This window comes from Panthera pardus, unplaced genomic scaffold (assembly GCF_024362965.1).
Source record: "Panthera pardus isolate Hobbes unplaced genomic scaffold, ASM2436296v1 HiC_scaffold_21, whole genome shotgun sequence".
Lineage (NCBI taxonomy): Eukaryota > Metazoa > Chordata > Mammalia > Carnivora > Felidae > Panthera > Panthera pardus.
Window position 1 is genome coordinate 15,815,265 of NW_026526777.1, and position 22,783 is coordinate 15,838,047.

Genomic DNA, 22,783 nt, shown 5'->3' on the forward strand with positions numbered 1-22,783 from the left:
TTTAAAAAACACTAAAGATAGTACGGCTATGTCATTTAGGTTGTATCATTCTGGCAAGTAGTCCTAAGTGCAGAATTAAAGTTCTATAGCATTAACCTGAGAGTAAATCATTTTATTCAGGGCTGATTCCTACTGGAAAGCTTGATGTTCTGATTTCATTCATTTCAACAAACGAAATATTAATAGATCATTGAAAGTGCAATAAAGTTTTAGTCAGATATTATGCCTTCATTGCATACCAACCCCTCCCTGAAAAGTATACCCATACTTAGAATGAAATTGTTGCTCAATTTTTAAGAATCACACATCTCCTAGAATATTATAATGTAAAGATATTTGTTGTAGAAACTTCCAATTCCTATATTTCCTTACCACAAAACATGTCTGACTGTAACATTAGAAGAATTACTAGAGGAACAAGTCTGTTTATAGAAGTTAAAATTAAGGTATATCAAAGTACAGTGAATTGAGAGGAATTTTATCATTTATCATTTGATAAAATTTATAAGTTGTATTTATAAGTAAATTTATCAATTATTTTTAATAATAGATAAGTTTATCTATTGATAACAAGACTTTATCAATATGGGCAGTTATTTTGGCTATATGTAACAAAACACCCAACAACAGAAGTTTAAGTAAATAGTTGTACAGATTGTACATTATTGCCGGCATTGGTTCAGCTTACCCAAATAACATGGTGGCCTTTTTGTGATGATTTTGATCTTTCTCAAGTGGCTGCAAGATGATTACTGAAGTTCCAGACATCGTGTTTAGCGGAAAGGAAGAGAAAGGGGAAAAGTAGTGGCTGTGCCAAGAAAGCTGAAATTGCCTCGGAACCTTCCGAGGCTTCCACTGTGGTTTTATAGTTGCATATCATTGGGCAACTATGTGACACATCGCTAGTCTGGGCTGGCAAAGGAGAAGGTGATTTCAAGTAGAGATTAGGTCTGCCACCTGTTCTAATTTCCACGCTACTTACCAAGTCTTATTACTTGTGGCTTAATTTTACTTATGAAACCAACATTTTCTGTTGATTTTCCTGATTAGCCAAAACAATGGTACTTTCTTCTGGTCTCCAAAATTTAAAGTGGGAGATCACTGGACTCTTGCCATTTGTCATCCTCCCAAAAGCTTACTTAGTTTTCATTGATTCTCCAAACATATTATCTGGTAGTAACATATATGAGCATATTATACATTAGTATATAACTTCTTTGGCTTCAGCTTTTTAATTAAGAACTTGTTGACAAAATGGACCTTTTGACCAATCTGGAAGATTAATTGAGAGTACATGAGGCCGATGGCAGCAATGTTAAATGTGGTCTTTTCAGAGTTATTGATTATTCTATCCATTGCAGATCCCTTCAAGTTGATTGGATGTCTCCAGGGAAGCCAAATGGCATCATTCTCGGATATGATCTCTTACGTAAAACATGGCATTCATGCCCTAAAACCCGGAAGTTAATGAAGGACCACAGTAGTGATCTCTGCAAGGCAGTGAAGTGTCAAAAACCGAAAGCTATCTGTGGACACAAGTGTTATTCTCCTGAAGCTAAGGTATATCTTTTCAAATGAGTCACTGAAATATGATTTTCTCACTAAACACTCCAGGTGAAATCACTTGCTTCTTAAACCATGGTTTGTCACGATCAATTTTTCCACTAGTCTATCAGGAAGACCCCGTGGAAAAGAAAGGATGCTTATAAAAACCCTGTCATCCTCATGAGCATCTTAGCCTTCTCGTTTTTCATTATCTTCACAGGAAATATTAGTTTATCGAAATGTTAAGGAACTCCCGACTTTGTATTTGATTGAATGACTTGAATTTTCTTTACAACAAATCCATTCAGCTACAAGTGGGTGTTTGTTTACCTGACACTGATGAGTAACTGTGAACAGGACCTTCCATGGTTTGTCAGAAATATTTTAAAATTATGGCCATTTGCAGATTAATGTTCATATTAGTTGCAGTTTAGGGATCAGATCAATAATACAGCCAGACAGAGGAGTTTGTAAATGGGTTTTATTGACAAACGATGCAGAAAATCCTTAGTTTGAAGGTAGGATTTCATATAATGAAATAATGTTCCTATTTGTCAACAACAACATCACACATTTAATGACTAAAGCTGTTGCTAAATTCAAAAGATTCACTGCAGAAAGACACAGTAATTAAGAAAGTGAGTTGTTGAAGCAATATGGATCAAAATACAAATTACTACAGCTGACACTGGCCAAGCAGTAGTTATCATCTAAGAAATGTTATAAAACTAACAGTTACTAACTACACTTTTTTTTTTGACACTTAGGCTCCAGAATTGTCATTATGACTTGGTTTTACATTACTTTAGGCCATTAAATGTACACTATCTGATGAACATACATTCATAAAATAAAATAAAATTTAGTATTTCTGAAGGGAAAAATGCTGGAATAAATTTGCCTATTAAAAATGTTCTCTAGGAGAAAGAAAGAAATCTTTGATGCATTAAGCAAAGGCTTATTATTTTAAGGATTAAGGACACACACAGATATTGACAGTAAAAGAGTAAAGGAAGTCAATTAAAATCTCAAGAGAAAGCAATTGTTTGTAAATTTCTGCTTAGAGTTCACTATGAATATGTATTTCTTGAGTGAGAGGTTGGAGAGAGATAGAAAGGAGACTAAGAATTTTTTTGGCTAAATCACTTCAAATACCAGGAGGACTTAAATACGCATACAAACTTTACCATGTATTCAAACCCTGGTGAACATCAGACCCTGGAGGGCTTGTTAAAACACAGATAGCAGGTCCCAGCCCCAGAAGTTCTGATTCAGGAAATCTTGGGCGGGGCATGAAAATTTGCATTTCTAACATGTTCCCAGCTGATGCCTCTGGTAGCCATACTAAACAGCCAGGATCTGTTCCAGGAACCATATTTTGAGAATCACTAGATTACAGACTTGCTCTGGGAAACCATAAGATAAGCAAAAGTCTCTTCAAATATTAGGTACACATTTATCAGCTCAACTTAATAAAATTTCCATATAGGTTTCCTGAGGCAGCTAACTTGAAGACTGAATTAATAGATTAAGAAATATTCTCTTTATATGGAGGCCTCCCAAGAGAAACGATTGCTTAAAATTTCATTTTGGGGAAGCACCAATGATCTAAACCTAAGGGGGTTAGAAAAAGGGCATAAATTTTATGTGTCTAAAGGAGCTTGAGAATGGCAATGGAATTGAAAGAGCCAATTCTAAGGGGCCATCATCACTTAATAAACATTTCATGATGGGGCGCCTGGGTGGCTCAGTTGGTTGAGCATCCGACTTCAGCTCAGGTCATGATTTCACGGTCTGTGAGTTCAAGCCCTGCATTGGGCTCTGTGCTGACAGCTCAGAGCCTGGAGCCTGCTTCCGATTCTATGTCTCCCCCTCTCTCTGCCCCTCCCCTGTTCATGCTCTGTCTCTCTCTGTCTCAAAAATAAATAAAAACATTTAAAAAAATTTAAATAAACATTTCAGTGAAAGTTTCACAAGAAAATGTAAGTACTAGACAAGCCTGCTAAAAGAAAAGGCTGGATGAGCTTAAGTATCTAGAAACACACTCTATGTGAATTGGACTTTAACAAATACTTTGAGACCGTATAACAAAGGACAAGATTTTAGGTCCCTGTCAAAAAATAAGAGGAAGGCATGTGTTGTTTTACCCTGAAAGCAAAAATGACCAGCATCCTTAAATCTCAAAGAAACACATAAAAAAATTTTGCTTAAGTCTTAAAGATGGGGCATGATTTCAAAATTCACCTTTCATACAGGGTATGACATCAAAGAGAAAAATCATCTGGTGTATCTTTGGCATTAGACTAATTTTGAATCCTCATTGCTAATAACTAAATACAGAAAAAGAAATTCATTACAGTTGGTTTAGTATCGCTACCTGACAAACCACAGGGTAGACTTTGATTTTTAAGGGCCCTGTTTCTTTGATCTTTGATGATTTTTGAAAAATGAATGAAGTCCCAAGCTAGTGGCCCTTATGAAGACTTAGAGAGTCCACAGTCTACTGCCTCATAGTTAGCTTGAATCATATGTGGGTGCAAGCTAGAAATAGCAATGTGCAAAATGGAAAAAGAGAAACACCTCTTAAATAGTGGTTGCCGTTGTCTGCCACAGGAAGCTTCTATCTAATTAATGTGACTTATGCCAAGTGTAGGTTCTGAGGCTACATTTCAGCAATTATTTAGCATTTGATTTGTTATATATACGGAGTGTCAGTCTCTCAGACCTCAAGTGAGCATGCAAATAATTATTTGATTGTTCAAGCACATAATTTCTTCTACAGCTCCTGGAAAAAAAACACACATTATTGAAAGGGCTTTTCAAAATTAATTTCCATATAATTTTTTTAATGTGGTGGCCTATATATATATATATATATATATATATATGTGTGTGTGTGTGTATATATATATATACATATACACACATATGTATACACACACACACACACATATATATATATACACATATACATATATATAAATGTTAGACTATTGAGACTTCCTTGTCTGAAGATTGGGTTCATAAATAAGTGATCATCTAAATTATAAGGATAATACTACTTATTAAAAGGAAAAGAAAGATCAGTGAGAGACAGGTTTCCATAAATGTGTTTTCAAATTAAACAGTCATTAAAATAAAAACATATATATGAAGGTAATTGTTCATTTACAATTCTAAATCTTCTTTACATTGGGAGCACTGACATTCAAAGGATAATTCATATGTATAGAGTGTGATAATATAATAGAGCACAAAGCATGTTTAAAGTCTTAAAAAGTTACATGGTATCATATAGCATTTATAGAATTTAAATGATGCTGGAGAAATGCATTTTTCAAACTTCTGAATTTTTATCAATACTGTACTACATTTGGTCTCAGGTCAAGGCCTATTAGAACATAATTGTATCACGTGAGATAGGATGGGGTATAGTACTTTGAATTGCGCTCATATTTCTTTAATCCCAATTCCCGACTTCAGGTTTGTTGTAATGGAGTCCTCCATGACCCCCAGCCTGGGCACCACTGTTGTGAAGAGAAGTATATCCCATTCGTTTTGAATTCAACTGGGGTTTGCTGTGGTGGCCGAATACGAGAGGCTCAACCCAATCATCACTGCTGCTCTGGGTATTATATCAGAATTCTACCAGGTGAGAATCATTTCTGGGTGTGCTCAGCGTCAGGGAGCAAGACTTCCTCTCCTCTTCAAGGTCCCTCTAGCTGCATTAAAATCACATTGACACGAGGCAGATTAACAGGAGAAAATCCAATTTAATGCCATATATACGAGGAATCTGCACAGACGTGGAAATTCCAACGGCAGCCAGGCAAAATGAAGTATACACGTCATTCTGAACTAAGGGTAAGGGTGTAGGGCTCTGAGACATCAGAGGAAAGGAATGCACTTCACAGGGCAGTAGAAAGAAGAGTAGATGTTTGGTAATTAGATGTTTGCCCTGCTGTATAGATGGGTCATTCAGATGAAATTCATCTCTGCTAATAACCCTTATTCTGGGAAAGACCCCCAATTTAGATTATTCTATGTAGTTAAGAGAGGGACAAAAGTTTCTCTTCAGCCTGCAGTCTCAGTTGCCTTCAACTCAAAATAATCTTCGCTCCAGTGTGGCTCATTTTGGGGAGGCTGCCCTTGGCCCCTACATCGGTAATCTGGGAAGCTGAAAAAGCCAACACATGACTCATGCCAGCCAACTACTTCAAGCACCTAAACAACAAAAATTCAATGACTAACACATAGCCAATGGCCTGCTTTAAATATAATTTCTTCCCTCAGCTTTGTTGAAATTTAAGCAAGACTAGGTACAAAAAAGAGAGGGAATACAAGGGACTTACAGTATCTACTACATAAGGAAATATATCCAGACCTGGATAACTCTCTTTATTTTGTGACTTTATTTCAATCATGTGGCTAAAAATTTTCACCATAAATTCTATGACTTTCTAAGTGTTTCACTGCATGAAGCCATTCTTCATGTCTTCCATTTCTATTCTGGACTATGTATTTTTCCCGGATGTATCAGAAACCCAAATTCTGAGACTAGTCCACTATCAGGCTAGGTAGGGCAAAAAGAGGGTTGCAACAAAGAATAGCAAACAGGGATCTTTCCCTCCCCACCCTATTTTTTTTTTATTTCTATCAGCTGACTGAATAAACCATTGTCCAACTTTCAACTACACAATGTCCAGTGAATGCAATTGAGAATAAAGACAATAACCATTGGTATTTATAAAACACAAAGTCTCTGGTAGGTTCTGTATTTAAAGGTTTTACTTATGATACCTTATATACTTTTCACAACTAGGAGATTGGCATTTTCTCTAAAGTTTACAAATAAGGAAACGAGTTCCGAAAGGGTCAATGACATAGCCAGATTCACATAGCTGGGGGTGGACACGTTTCAGTGTGTCTTTCCAAAATCCATGCTCTACTCTACTTACTCGTTTTGGGTGGGTGGGGGAGGGAGGGTGGAAATCTGTTATTTACTTTATTACTTTTTTTTTCCAGGTTTTTACTTAAATACCCGTTAGTTAACATACAGTACAATGTTAGTTTACATAAAACACCCAGTGCTCAACACAAAAAGTGCCCTCCTTAATACCCATCACCTATTTAATCCACCCCCCCCACCCACCTCCTCTCCAGCAACCCTCAGTTTACGCTCTATAATTAAGAGTTTGTGCACGCCAATGTTTACAGCAGTATTAACAATAGACAAATTATGCAAAGAGCCCAAATGCCCATGGACTGATGAATAGGTAAAGAAGATGTGGTATATACAATAGAATATTACTCAGCCATAAAAATGAATGAGATCTTGCCATTTGCAACAACGTGGATGGAGCTAGAGAGTATTATGCTAACGGAAATAAGTCAGTCAGAGAAAGACAAATACCATCTCATTTCACTCATATGTGGAATCAAAGAAACAAAACAAATGAATATGGGGGAAAAAGAGGCAAAATAGTTACTATTACATAACAAACATATGTTAATATGTATTAACATAGTTTTTAAAATGACTATTCCAGACTTCTAAATATCTTCACTATCGTCACTGGCAGTTAGTGTTTATCCTGGAAAAGCCATTGACAATACAGATTTTTTTTCCTACCACCTAAGTTTAATGCCTACGTCTTTAGAAGCACAGAAAATGGATATGAGGCAAAGAGAAGAAAGTTAAGTGTTCAGATGCCCAGGAAAAGCTAAATGCTTTGAGATATCTAGTTTAACATGAAATTTATGCCAAACATCTACTTAATTCAGGTATTTTACCTTGTGTTTGGCATAAATACATTTACCCAGCATAAGTAAAAGGAGAAATTGTCTTATCCAGCATCTCTTTGGCAAAACACTGGAGCAAAAAGGAAAGGAGAGGTAATTAAATACCATGCAAGTTTATTCAAAGCAGAGAATCTCTACTCTTCTTAATTTTTCCTTAATATCAATAGAAAAATCTGTCTTTACAACCATACCGTTATATCTTATTCTCTTGCAAAAATACTTGCATAATTGAATAACTCTTAATCAACTAGATCTTCCAAGTAAGAAAACACAATGGTGACGAAAATAAGGATTTTGTAGAAAACGGTTAACTTCTTTATACTGGAAATCATAGCGTTAGCAACTAATCAAACTCTACCAAATGTGTTACTCTCTCAAAATAGTTTGCACTTGGGGAGTTGTCAACTACATTTCCTGTCTTCCCTCCCAGGCAAAAAGTTGCCCTGAAAAATATAATTAAATAGATGAGATGGGCATGTTCTGTTGTTTTCTTCCTGTTGCTCAGACCAATGGATCACACAGGCTTTCCTCTAATTCTAGCAGAGAGTTAGATAATGGTGTTTTTATTTCTAAGTCACATTAAAATCTTTGATGTTATGATTTGTAATTAACTGTTTACACTCTGAGAAAATATTCTCTGTCCCTTTGACTTGATGAAAAATAATTGGTTGCACCCATCACAGCTATTAACTCTTAGGAGATTTGCCTGTCACCTTTTCAATCCTAACAACGTGTCAGATTTCAAACTAAGAAAATGATCTTTTTAAAAAAATAAAATAAAATTTAACTCTTTTCTCCCTAAAAAATGAACTAAGCCATTTATTGACATTATTCACAACTTTTCGGTAAGTAACTTTTGAAACAGGAGTTTTAAAATTTTTTTTAATGTTTATTTATTTTTGAGAGAGACACAGAGCGTGAGCGGGGGAGGGACAGCGAGAGAGGGAGACACAGAACCTGACCCGGGCTCCAGGCTCCTAACTGTCAGCACAGCCCCACACAGGGCTAGAACCCACGAACTGTGAGATCATGATCTGGACCAAATTTGGACGTGCAACTGACTGAGCTACCTACACTCCCCTTGACACAGAGTTTTTAAAACCTTCATGATCTGTATATGACATGCACATATGCCACATGCTCACTCAAACCTCAAACATTTTAATATCTTCCAAACTGTTGAGCATGGCCCACTTTGGACTCCTTTTAACTAGTTCATTTTTCACAGTATTAGAATGCCTACCATGGTATCAAGGGAAAAAAAAATCCAATCTCATGGAATAATCAAAGAGAGTGTTTTGCCGAAATCATTCATCTCAATGTACCCAAATGAAGAGATTATATTGTAACCTCTATGCTCAGCCAATGGTCTCTGTTAACTACTTTAACACTGTTTACATCAAGAAAGAAAGCATAGTGACCCCAAGCCATCTTGTATCTAAATGCAATTAAAATTCAATCAGTACTCTGTCACTTCAAGGCTGAGATGGGTACAGGCATTTTGATATTTACAGATAAGTCTGAAATATTGGTTAATAATATTTACTTCATTTTTTTTTCTCACAACTTGCCTTCACAGCACCCAGTAACAAAGCGTGGCGGAGGAAAGAATGCTTATTCCCCTCCTCTTTTTTTTATAAATATGCTAATGACCTCAAGCTAAATGTTAATGTGGGTCATTCTTTGATAAGAATAACAATTAACTGTTAAGACTGGTAGCTTTTAGAGAGAAAACATTTTTAAGCCTGTCGTGAAATAGATTCATTTTGAGAGGTTAATGAGAAGGTGACTGATCCTTGTATCTTTTGTCTAATAGACCTTTTTTGAGGGAAAAAAAATCAGTTTTGCTTCTCATTGATATAATCCACATCTCTTTTTATAAAACCTTTTTCTTCTGTCAGTAACTAAGTAAGATTCTGAGGGATTCGAGGAAATGTAGCTAAAATATTTAAACCAATTAATATTTGTTATCCTCAAACTGGCTTTAAAAAATGTTAGTTTTCCCCAAGATAGATAGATAGATAGATAGATAGATAGATGTGGACGATACGTTTTTTCTAAGCCCACTGTTGTCCTAAGTGATATTTAATTAACTGGTGCTGCCCCTGGCCCATGTGACACATTATGTTAAAGAAAGTTTGTCAAGAAGAGACTGCTCTCTGGCTAAGGAGATTTAAGAAATAGGGGCAACCACATTCAAGACCAAATTTGAAAGTCCTTTTACCCAAAGGAATATAACAAGTACAGTGACTTTACTAGTCACTGTAGGCTCATTCCTCCTTCATTGGCCTCTAGTAGATTCATCATTAAAAATTTAGAATTTTCTTCTGCTTATAAATACCATGTTATAGGATCCTTTCAAAGACTATCAACTAAACCAACTGCCCCTTGCATTCTAGGAATTCATATTTTGAGAGAAACCTGATTATGCCTTGGCCCACTCTGTATTTTCCCTAGAGAAATGAAAACTTATGTTTACACAAAGACCTGCTCACAAATGTTTATAGCAGCTCTACGCATAATTGCCAAAAACCAGAAACCACTCAAATGTCCCTCAGTGGGTAAATGAACAAACAGTGGTATATCCACACAAAGGAAGACTGCCCAGCAATTAAAAGGAACAAACTAGTAATAAATAGATATGATCTATGATCTATTACTAGTAATAAAAAGATACTATGATGAGTGAAAAAAGCCAATTTCAAAAAGTTACTTATTGTAAGAGTACATTCGTATGGCCTACCCAAATGAAAAGACAATCTCTAGCGAAGGGGAGCAAATCAGTGGTTGCCAAGGCTGATGGGTGGGAGGAGAGTGTGACTGTGAAAGAATAGTACAGAGTTTTGGGGGGAGTTGAAGTTCATTTGTATCCTAATTGTATTTCTGTGTTAAAATTCATAGAGCTATGTGTCCCCAAAAAGGTCAATTTTCAACGTATGATTTTTTTAAATAAAAAAATGTTTAAGTAGTATGCCTTAGAATTCAATTTCCATTTTATAAATAAGAAAAGTAAGACGTAGAAACAAGACCAAGTCACCCCATTAGTCAAGATTGAAATTTGCATGATTGAAATTAGATTGGAGTGCCTGGGTGGCTCAGTCGGTTGTGTTGGACTTCAGCTCAAGTCATGATCTCATGGCTCATGAGCTTGAGCCCCACATTGGACCCTGTGCTGACAGCTCAGAGCCTGGAGCCTGCTTTGGATTCTGTGTCTCCTTTTCTCTCTGCCCCTCCCCAGCTCACCTGTGTCTCTCTCTCTCTTTCAAAAATAAATAAACATTAAAAATTGTTTTAAGTTAGATTGAATCATTAGAGATATTGTGTTATATAATAATGTGATGACTGCATACATGTAACTTAATATATTTTTCTGGTATATTGGTAGAACAGAAAGAAAGGAAATTCATCTCCATTAAAATTACATTGAAAATCCGTAATAAAAGAAAGCAAGCAAAAATGTCCCAGAGACTAGACTCCTTATTTCAGGGAATATTGTCTATGATCATATTTTAATGAAAGAACAAAATTCTGTATAGGGTTTTGCTGGTTTGATGCTGAGTAATTAGTAGATAAGAATGATGGGCTTTGGAGTCAAACTGCCTGGTTTCACATCTCATCTGTTTCACTTATTAGTTGTTAGACCTTCATTAAGTTACTTAAACTAAGTAATATTACTGGGAGCCCAATATCTCTGATTTCCACTGAGCTCCTGAATTAGAACCCCCAAAGCTTTCATGTGCAAATAGAAGGAAAAGTTGATAGCAATTGGGGAGCATAAGACTAAATGGGGTTAACAGGAATCCTTTAGGCGACAGAAGATAGTCTCTTAGGAATTACTCTAGAGCAAAGACTCAAGTGTGTCCACTTTCATCACATCCTATTAAAGGGTAGCCAGTTCATAAAAGCTAGGAATCAAATGTCTAATGGACATTGAGATCCTATGAGACCAAAGATCCTCATTGATTCTTGTTGATTCTAAGGGACCAAGCAATCCTTTATCTAAGCTGAGTTTTAGCAATTGACTGGGCAAGTCACAAATAGCTTCCAACCTTTAAAGAGAAAGAAACTTCCCATTTTTCATGACATCACAGTCTAAACTCTAGACCCTAGAAACTCTGCTTTGTTCTGAAAAAATGGAGCTTGGAAACTGTGTCCTTTGTGTGCTACTACTGTCAACAAACACGGAGAATCAATTTGTCAAGCTTTCTGGGGAACATAACAGAAGGTGAACCACACATTGTGTGAGAGTGGAGTTTTAATGAGGAAATCCAGTATCTTCAGTATGTTAGCTTCTTGGGGCAACTGTAACAAATTACTAGAAACTTAGTGGCTTAAACCAACACAGTTTTATATATCTGACATTTCTCAAGGTCAGAAGCTCCAAATGGGTCTCACTGGGTGAAAATCAATGTCAGCCAGGCTGCCTTCCCTTCTAGGAGAGAGAATCCTTCTTCTTACCTTTTCCACCTTCCAGAGGCTGCCCACATTCCTTGCCTAGTGGCCTCCTTCCATCTTCCAGGCTTACAGTGGCCATTCAAACCTTTCTAACATAGCATTATCAAACTTAATTCCATCTGCTACTTTAGTCCCCTTCTGCCATACAACATAACACAGTCACAGGTTCCAGAGATTAGTACATGGACATCTTTGGGAGGTCATATTCTGCTTACCACACTAAGGTTAAGGTTAAATAATTGTGAGAATTAAAGTGGCATTTCTATAAACTCTTGGGGCATAGCTATCCCAAGTGAATTAAAAGTCTGAGTGCAAGAGTAAATGAAAAACTGTTGAGAATACTTCTATTACTCTAAATTAAGCAACTGTCTCAGGGATTAAAGAGAGGATAGTATTAGGTTGGGAACCACAGGAAGTGAGGAGGCACAATCTTGTTAATGACCCTAAAATCTTGGACAAAATGGTATACAGTCATTTATCTTTTTGATGGAACAAATAGGATATTATAAGAGTTACTATGGGGAATAACAAGTCTTTTCTGAAGGTATGTGGATACAATGGACCTGATTTTCTTCAACAGCAATTTTTTTAGTGGATTTTTAGCCAGTTTCAAGAAGGACATAGCCAGATTTATAAAGACCTTTAAGGGTTTAGCCTCCTCTATGAATCCCATATCTAAATACTCCTTGACCCACAGGCTCTTGAAGACAGATTCAAGATATGAAATGTGGATCATGAAGGCATCAGGTATTAGATAATCAATCTGTGCCATCATCAAATTACAGGCTGGGGATTCTTCTGGGAGTTCCATTAAGAGGTTTCTGGGTCCACATTTAATACTGGCATCCCATTTACAAGGTAGATCTCCTCCCATCAGATGCACCAGAGTAGAATTACTAAGTAACAAAAAAGTGTGTCGATTACAGAGAAGACAAAGACAAAGACAGAGTCTGAAAGGCATTTGAAATTTCTATCTCTTATTCCTAGGAAGGAATGATAGAAATATAGATGGGGAGCCTGGGTGGCTCAGTCAGCTAAGCATCTGACTTAGGCTCAGGTCATGATCTTGTGGTCTCTGGGTTCGAGCCCCACGTTGGGCTCTGTGCTGACAGCTCAGAGCCTGGTGCCTGATTCAGATTCTGCCTTTCCCTCTCTCTCCTTGCTCCTCCCCTGCTCACACTCTCTCCTTCTCAAGAATGAGTAAATATTTTAAAAAATTATTTAAAAAAAGAAATATAGTAGAATTTATGGTAGATCATGTAGCCCCAATATTAATTACATATGAAAACTTCTATTTCTATAACTGCATGAAAAGTTCTGTTTTTTGTGTTAAAGGCAGTTATAAATTGACCAGAGCAGCTACTCTCACAGACAGGGGTTGTTTTATCAGTGTTTTGTCTTTTTCCTTTTTTGGGTCTATCTTTCTAGCTAAAGTAGAGCAAATGTTCTTCCAATGGCCCTTTTTCTTATAATAATGACAGTTGTCTTTTTGTAGACTAGACATAGATGTGTCCTTGTTTTTGCTTTATCTAATTGCTTAATCTGAAAAGCTCTTAATCTGATCTATTTTTTCCTTTTTTTTTTTCTGAGCCAAAGTATCTTCCAAATGCTCACCAAGCTCTTATGATTTAGAGAAGGCACAGTCTACTAACCTATCTTCTGTTTTCTGAGAAATTATGAAGTCTTGATTTCTCTTGAGGCCAGAGTATTCCTGGTGGTAGCTAAGTGGTCTGTTGAAGCCAGGCATGGAATTATGTTTCCCCTGTTTATGGAACTGGACTTTTTTATTGTGGTAAAGGAGTGTGGGACCCAAGGAATTGAACAAAAATCCCCTACCCCTGGACAAGCAGAGCAAGACTAACTCCATTTTGTGCTATACCCACCATGTCATGTATAACCCCCACATGACCTACTTATTGCTTAAGACACTCCCCCACCCTAGTCAAGCCGCTGAGCACACCCTTACTGGAAACCGGCTCATATAGAATGCGGAACCCCTAACCACCAAAGAATGTAAACCCCGCCTTTTGCCCGCCAAACTTGTGCGCCAATTCTGACCAGAGTGATAGGCTAGTTCAAACAATTACTATAGGGTAAATTGTAATTCAATTGGCCACCTGCGTGTGGACTGACATGACTATGCAACTTTCTGTGTGTGTTACAATCTCATTGGCCACTGGCCCCTATAAAACTGCTACGCCTCTTAACCTAGGGGTCCAAGTCCCTGCTCCGCTGTGTCGGGTATACTTGGGCCCAAGCTCGAGCTTGCAAATAAACCCTTGTGCGTTTGCATCGGTATCGGCTCCTTGGTGGTCTCTCAGATTCGAAATCAGGGGCATTACAGGAGACATAACAAAATTTATCATTTTAACAAGTTTTAGGTGCACAGTTTAATAGCGCTGAATACATTTACGTAGTTGTGCAGTCAGGACCAGTACTGTTTCCAGAATATTTTTATCTTCCTAAACTGAAACTCTGTACCCATTGAACATTCACTCCCCATTGTCCTTTACCTCCAGCCCCTCACAACCACCATTCTGTTTTCCATCTCTATGAATTTGACTTCTCTAGGTATTTCATATAAGTAGAATCATATAATATTTGCCATTTTGTGATTGGTTCTTTCACTTACTGTAATGTTTCCAAGGTTCATCTGTGTTGTAGCATATGTCAGAATCATATTCCTTTTCAGGCTGAGTAACATTCCATAGTATGTATCCACCACATTTTGTTTATCCGTTCACCTGTTGATGAATATTTGGGTTGTTCCCACTTTATGGCTATTGTGAATAATACTGCTATGAACATTGGTGTACAAATATCTGTTTGAGTCTCTGCTTTCCATTATGATTATTTTTTTTAGCTTTCTACCCACAAGTGGTATTCCTGGATCATATGGAAATTCTGTGTGTCCTTTTTTGAGGAATTGCTGGAATGTTTTTCACAGAAGCTACACCATATTATATTCCCAACAATAGGACACCTAGTCGGCTCAGTCGGTTAAGTGTCTGACTTCATTCAGCTCAGGTCATGATCTCATGGTTTGTCAGTTTGAGCCCGCATCAGGCTCTGTGCTGACAGCTTGGAGCCTGGGGCCTGCTTCAGATTCTGTGTCTCCCTCTCTCCCAGCCCCTCCCATGCTGGCATTCTATCTTCCTCTCTCTCTCTCAAAAATAAATAAACATTTAAAAAAATATCTTTATATTCCCAACAGCAATGTGCAAGTTTATTATGTGCAAGGGTTCTAATTTCTCAAATTCCTCACTAGCATATTATTTTCTGTGGGTTTTTGTTTGTTTGTTTATAATAGCTGTTCTTCTGGGTATGAAGTAATATCTGATAGTGATTTTGATATGCATTTACCTAATAATTAATAATATTCAACATCTTTCCATATGATTACTGGTCATCTGAATATCTTCTTTGGAGAAATGTCTATAAGAGTGCTTTAGACATTTTTTTTTGATTGGGTTGTTTGTGTTTTTGTTGTTAAGTGGCAGTTCTTTAGACTTTTTGGATATTAGTCTCTTATTATTTATATGATTTACAAGTGTCTTCTCCCATGGGTTGCCTTTTGACTCAGTTGATAGTGTCTTTTGATGCATAACACTTTTAAGTTTTTATGAAGTGCAATTCATCTACTTTTCTTTGGTTGCCTTGTACTTTGGATCTCACATTCAAGAGTTATTGCAAATCCAATGTCGTGAAGCTTTCCACCTATGTTTCTTCTAAGAATTTTATAGTTTTAGCTTTTACATTTAGGCCTTTGACCACATTGAGTTGATGTTTGTATATGGTGTATGTATAAGGTAAGTGTTCAACTTCATTCTGTTGCACGTGGATATTTACTTTTCCCAGCAGTGTTTGTTGAAAAGATGGTCCTTTCCTCATTAAATGGTCTTGGCACCCTTGTTGAAAATTATTTGGTCATTTTGTAAGGTTTTATCTCTGGGCTGTCTATTCTTTTCCATCGGTCTATCTGTCTATCTTTGTACCAGGACCACACTGTTTGATTGTTAACTGTATCTTTGTGGTATTGATTGCATCTTTGTAGTAAGTTTTGAAATCAGGAAATATGAGACCTTCCAACTCTGTTCTTTTTCAAGATTGTTTTGGCTATTTAGGATCCCTTGAGATTCCATTGCAATTTTAGGATATATTTTCTACTTCTGCAAAAAATATTGTTGGGATTTAGATACAGATTGCATTGACTCTATAGATCATTTGGGGTAGTATTGATGTCTTAACAATATTGTCTTTTGATTCATGAACATGGGATGTCTTATTTCTTTATGTCTTCTTTAACTTCTTTCATCAGTTTTTTGTACTTCTCAGTGTGTAAGTCTTCCACTTCCTTGGTTAAGCTTATTATTAAGTGGGTTTTTTTATATACTATGTTAAATGGAATTGCTTTTAAAAAAATTTCCTTTTCAGATTGTTGATTCTTAGTGTATAGAAACACGACTAATTTTTACATATTGGTTTTGTATTCTGCAACTTTGCTGAATTCTTTTATTAGTTTTAACAGGATTTTGGTGGAATCTCTAGGGTTTTTTTTTACATATGAGGTTATATAGTCTGTGAACAGAGATAATTTTTCTTAGGCCATTTCAACTGGGCTGTCCTTCATTTCTTTGTCCTGCCTAACTGCTCTGGCTGGCTATCTATTTCAATATTATGTTGAATAGAAGTAGCAAAAACTGACAGCCTCATCTTCTTCCCGATCTTAGAAGAAAAGCTTTCACTGCTGATTATAATGTTAGTTGTGGGTTTTTCATACACATCCTTTGTTATGTTGAGGTAGTTTCCTTCTATTCCTAGTTGGTTGAATGTTTTTATACTAGAATGGTGTTGGATTTTGTCAAATGCTTTGTCTACATCATTTGAGGTAATCATGTATTTTTTTTTCTCCATTCTGTTGAAATAGTATATCATATTGATTGACTTTCATATGTTGAATCATCTTTTCATGCTTCCCAGGAATAAATCCCACTTGGTAATGTGGTATAATCATTTAAATGTGCTCTTGAATTCAGTTCACTAGCATTTTGTTGAGAAGTTTTACATCAATTTTCATAAGGGATATTGGTCTGTAGTTTTTGCTTTGTTTTTTTCTTGAAGTGTCTGTCTAATATCAGGGTAAACCTGGCCTCATAAATTTTGTTAAAAAGTATTCCTCTTCAGTTTTTTAGAAGAGTTTGAGAAAGATTAGAATTTTTTAAACGTTTATTTATTTGAGAGAGAGAGAGAGCATGTGTGAGGAGAGAGGCAGAGAGAGAGGGAAAGAGAGAATCCCAAGCAGGCTTTGTGCTGTCAGTGTGGAGCCCGACTCAGGGCTTGATCCCACAAACCGTGAGATCATGACCTGAGCCTAAATCAAGAGTCAGACAGTTAACCCAACCCACTGAGTTACCCAGGTGCCTTGAGAAGGATTAATACTAATTCTTTAAATGTTTGGTAAATTTCACCAGTGAAGCCATTGATCCAGAATTGTTCTCTGTTGGGAGGTTTGGACTTTGCTTCAATCTTGTTACTAGTTATACATCTATTCAGAATTTCTATTTTTTCATAATTCGTCTTTTAGGTTATATGTTTCTAGTAATTTGTCCATTTCATCTGGTAGGATGGATTTTTGACCAATGAATATGGACAAGAAAGACTTCAAGGATACCTGCTAGAGTATCTGGGTTTTTTTTGTTCTTTATATATCTATCCATACTTAAATATTGTCCCACATTTTTAATATCATTTTGGTAAGCAAATCGTCTTGCTTTTACTAACAAAGTTTTGGCATATCTTGACTTCACACATAGATAAACTAATTGATAAGGGAGTCCAGGACTATAAATTCCTAAGGCAATCCTAAATTCTTCAGTGAACTTGAGCCTTCCTTTTAAGAAGGCTTGGTAAGTCATTAACTAGATTATTTAAATCTTATCTGGACCATCCAAGGCTTAGAACTAAAAGACCTGCCAGGCTGGTGTATATACTCACAGACCACAGATCGCAGGATAACATGAAGAGATATTGTCCAGGGATAAAGATATGTTTTAAAAGGGGAAGTGGAAGAGAAGGAAGAGGGTCTGTTGAAGGTGCAGGAAAAAGAAGAGGAGTAAGGCAAGAGGAAGGAGAGAGTGAAGGTTCAAGGGTTCATAAAGGAGGTCAACTGAGGAGGTCGACTGAGAGTTGGGTCATGAGATAGAGAGAAGTACAGTTTGAATTTTAGATCCACCAAGTCGGTAGTCCTTTCTAAGCTATCCTTAAAAGAATAAATTTAATTTTTTTTTGTCTTTTGGAGTTTTCCTGTCTTTTAGAAGCATCTTCATATCAAAAAAAGAAAAAAAAAAGGAAAAAAAAGAAAAAAATGCTGCCTATTGATATTTATAAAATTTAAACTCTGATCCCAAAGCACCAGGCAAAAGGTTATTTTATTCTTGTTTCAAGTTTCCCAGAATATCATGTAAAGGGGGAATGTAAGTACAGCTACATTAGTGAAATTCAGTGTCTGTCATAGCCCAGAAAAGTATTAATGTGCTGACTTGATACAGAATATTTTTACCTCCTCTCATTTAACTGAGCTTCACATCAGAAGTATTTTGTTTGCTTAAATAAATAAAATTTGGTTAAAGAAATTATAATGTAGGCAATACCAATTTTATGTTAATTTCTGAATCCACTCCACTTTCAAAAAAAAATTACACTAATTAGATAGAAAAGTATTTGTAGGCAAACTTTTTTGTAATACCACTTACAATGTTGCCAGACCTACTGTGTTCATTTACTAGGGGTGAGGGAGAAAATAGGTAACATAGCATTGCCTCTAAGTTACCATGTGTGTATGTGAGCAGACCCATGTTTATACGTCTTTAATTGAAAATTTTTAAATTGTTTTGAAATTTTGTAACTCCAAAATGACAGCATTCTTTCTAGTAATTCTGTCAACCAGTTGGCATCTGCAAGATGATTGTGATAAAATTTCCCTGTGAGTCAAAGCATATTTCTTTTAACTCCTGCAATGATTGTTATTGTCCTAAATTGACAGGTGAAGTATGTTGTCCAGATGAACAGCACAATCGGGTTTCCACTGGCATCGGCGACTCCTGCTGTGGCCGAATGCCTTACTCCACCTCAGGAAACCAGATTTGCTGTGCTGGGAGGCTTCGGGATGGCCATGGCCAGCAGTGCTGTGGCGGACAGATTGTGAACAAAGACTTAGAATGCTGTGGTGGAGAAGAAGAAGGCAAGGTGTACAGTCGCCTTCCAGGTAAGGAGCCCTTGTCTACTTTTCAATCGGTGGAGATTCTGAGAAACACAGGTCGGGAAATTGCCCTAGATACAAAGCAAATAAGTAATTAAAGCTCATGTGAATTATGTCTAATACATTTAAGTATATATTCTACAACAAATGAAAATGTAATCTCACCTTTTTTTATGTTCGTGGATGCATTTCATGAAAATGGATCAAAGCTCTTTCCTGTTGAGAAGTGTCATATCCACCATAAACAAAAACAAACACAAAAACACACGTGAATGCATGCACTGGTTCTGGATCAAGAGAATATTTCCTAGCAATGCTAACAGTATACAAAATTATTATTGATGATATGTCAGTTCTTTTGCTCCCTTATTCTTTGGTAGCTATGAAATTAACACTAATTTTAATAGCAATCATTATCACTGATTGAGTGCTTACTATCAACCAGGTACTATGCCCAATGTTTTATGCATTACTAACTCAATCCTTTTTTTTTTTCAATTAATCTTTATAACAATCTTACTAGATAGGTTCTATTATTGTCTACATTTTAAAAATGAGGAAGCTGAGGCACAGAAATTAGTCACTTGTTCAAGATTCCATAATGAATTTTTGGGTGCCTGAAAGTTATATAATTTGGGGGGTCCTCTTTAAGGAAAGAAAATAAAATGATGAACACATGATTAAAATATAAAAATAATATTTATTTAGAAGGGGAAAATAAATTATGAAAATTACAAATTTAAAAAATAAAATCTAGCAAATGCCACTAACATAAAAACAGCATGTTTGGATTATATAACTTCTCACATCCCTCTTTTTTCCCCCTGACATGTTTAACTTATACCCTTGATCACCTCTTCATGGGACAATGACTTTGTGCCATTTATCAATGAGAAGCATAGAAAGATAATTCATTCTTTCCTAATCAAAATACGTTTTAATTATTGAAATTTAGAAAAGTGGTTTTAAGCTTCAAAGTTTATTATTATAATATTATGTAAGTTCTTAGATTATTGTCAAATTTAGAGAAACATTTACCAAGGATCTCTCTAAGATTTAAGGGCATTTTAAGTTTTCTTATCTTATTTTATTTATTATTTATTTATTTATTTATTTTATTTTTTAAAGATTATTTATTTATGTTGAGAAAAGAGAGAGAGCATGTGAGCAGGGGAGAGGTAGAGAGAGAGGAAGAGAGAGAATCCCAAACACGCTCCACTGACAGTGACCCAAAGCGGGGGGCTTGATCTCATGAATCTGTGAGATCATGACCTGAGCTGAAATCAAGAGTTGGATACTTAATTGACTGAGCCACCCAAGTGCCCTGAGTTTTCTTATTTTAAAGTAATTTGCAATGACATGTGTTAAATATTTGTTGAATTGACAACATCATACCAGTTTTTCATGGCTATCATTTTATGACTGAATTTGAGCTATAACTATTTTACCTATGCATCAGCCGAAGTATAATTTTTTTATGAGTTACCTCTCTTCATAATTTGTAATAATTTATACTTCAATCTAAGATCCATCAGCTTCTTTTAATAGTTTACTACTTTTGTTATAATCTAAAATTTATTTTGTTATAATTCTCTTGATGTCACAATATTTCAGTTGATTCTATTGGTCAGTTTTACAGCTTTTGTTTCATATGCCATTAATTTTTCTGTCTGATCTTTCTCTTTCTTTAAAGCTTCCCCTTATATGCATCCAAATTAGGAGTCTGTAATTTCTCACATTTCTTATCTTTCCAAATTGAAGTTAAAATGGCATATTCAAGGCCTAATGACTTTTTTATAGAGTTGACAAAAATCATAAACATAGCTACTGAACCCAAACGAAATATTGCCCCAACTCAACTTCCCCTTACTTAGATTTCAAAAATGTACACGGTCACTCTCCTATTTTATTTTTATTTTTTTTTTATAAATTTTTTTTTAACGTTTATTTATTTTTGAGACAGAGAGAGACAGAGCATGAACAGGGGAGGGGCAGAGAGAGAGCGAGACACAGAATCGGAAGCAGGCTCCAGGCTCTGAGCCATCAGCCTAGAGCCTGACGTGGGGCTCGAACTCACGGACCGCGACATCGTGACCTGAGCCAAAGTCGGACGCTCAACCGACTGAGCCACCCAGGCGCCCCAGTCACTCTCCTATTTTAGTCAATACAAGGATACATAAGATACAAGGCAAGTTAAAGGAGCAAGAGACAGAGGCCATGAAAAATTGTAGTTAAAGATTATACATTTGCTAATTTTATAAAAATATATAACCATGCTTTTCCTAGAAGGGGCTCTTGTCAGAAAACGGCCCTGAAGTTCAAGCTCATTAGCTTCAGGGTAAATCCGCCCATACAACTAGCAAGGGTTGAGAACTCCGGCCTTTCTCCGGGCATAATTTCAGGACACCATTAGATCTTGATGCAGATGAACTATGAATTTCTTGTTTTTCGATAATTTCTTCTTTAAAAAAAAACATCAAAAAGTTATCCACAATATCAGTAATAATTGTTGAAATTAGTATAGTGTTATTGTTATATACCATTGTATATATTATATATATTTTTATACACATTTTCTTCCTTTTTTAAATTTTATTTAAATCCAAGTCAGTTAACATATAGTGTAACAATGGTTTCAGGAGCAGAATTTAGTGATTCATCACTCACATACAACACCCAGTGCACATCCCAACAAGTGCCCTCCTTAATGCCCATCATCAATTAGCCCATTCTCCCACCCAACACCCCTCCAACAACCCTGTTTGTTCTCTGAATTTAAGAGTCTCTTACTTCTGTGTAAAAGTTCTGAAGATAATTATTAAGAAGAACACTTGAAGAACAAAACTAATCAATCAAAAAATTTAAAAAGTATCAATCCTGGGGGTACCTGAATCTTGTATCTTAACAAGAATAATAGACTTCCAATATTTTCATAGCCCTTAAATAAATGAGAAATGCTTGATTAAATTATTCACAACTGAATTTCAGTACTCCCAGTATGGGAAAGATTGTTCTCCTTCTTTCAGACAAAAAATGCCTGATTTCTAGTTTTTTATTTTATCTTTGGACAACCATTAAGTGTGTTCCCAAGGCATTTACTATTCTATGCAGTTATAAATCACCCACCTGGATCCACACTATACCCGTGCTGTACATTCTTTTTGTTGTTGTTAATTTTTAGTGTTTATTCTGACAGAGAGAGTGCACACACATGAATTGGTGGGTGGGAGAGGGACAGAGAGAAAGGAAGAGAGAATCCCAAGCATGCTCTGTGCTGTCAGCATGCAGCCTGGTGTGGGGCTGAAACCCACAAACTGTTAGATCGTGACCTGAGCTGAAATCAAGAGTCGGATGCTTAGCTGACTGAGCCACCCAGGCACCCCTCTATGCATTCTCCAGTGAGACATATATGGAGGAAGACTTTAACATATACTCAGACTGTTTGATAGTACCGTGTCATTTTGTTGATCTCCATCAACTGTCCAGAAAATAGTGATGATGGATTGTTGCCCTACATACAACAGAATTGGACTTCAATTAGGACACTTCCATTGACCCCAGAAATTTAAGGATTACCTCCAACATACCGCACAGACACCTGTATCTGCACTATAAGGTAATAAGAAAGGTGACTTTGCCAGGTAAAACCAAGAAACAATAACAAAAACTAACTTTCTAAGATCTTTACAAATAAATGATGCATTAAATCATATGATACACAAG

General features: G+C 36.2%; 1 protein-coding gene across 3 annotated transcripts in view; it reads left to right on the forward strand.

Annotated features, from left to right (window-relative positions):
• USH2A (usherin) overlaps positions 1-22,783 on the forward strand; it is a 739,062-nt gene that overhangs the window by 541,060 nt on the left and 175,219 nt on the right. For all 3 annotated transcript variants that reach the window (XM_019465619.2, XM_053908979.1, XM_053908980.1), the window contains exons 48-50: positions 1,362-1,560; positions 5,029-5,197; positions 18,845-19,066. In XM_019465619.2, the coding sequence (XP_019321164.2) occupies positions 1,362-1,560; positions 5,029-5,197; positions 18,845-19,066 (590 nt within the window). The remainder of the gene's footprint in view (positions 1-1,361; positions 1,561-5,028; positions 5,198-18,844; positions 19,067-22,783) is intronic.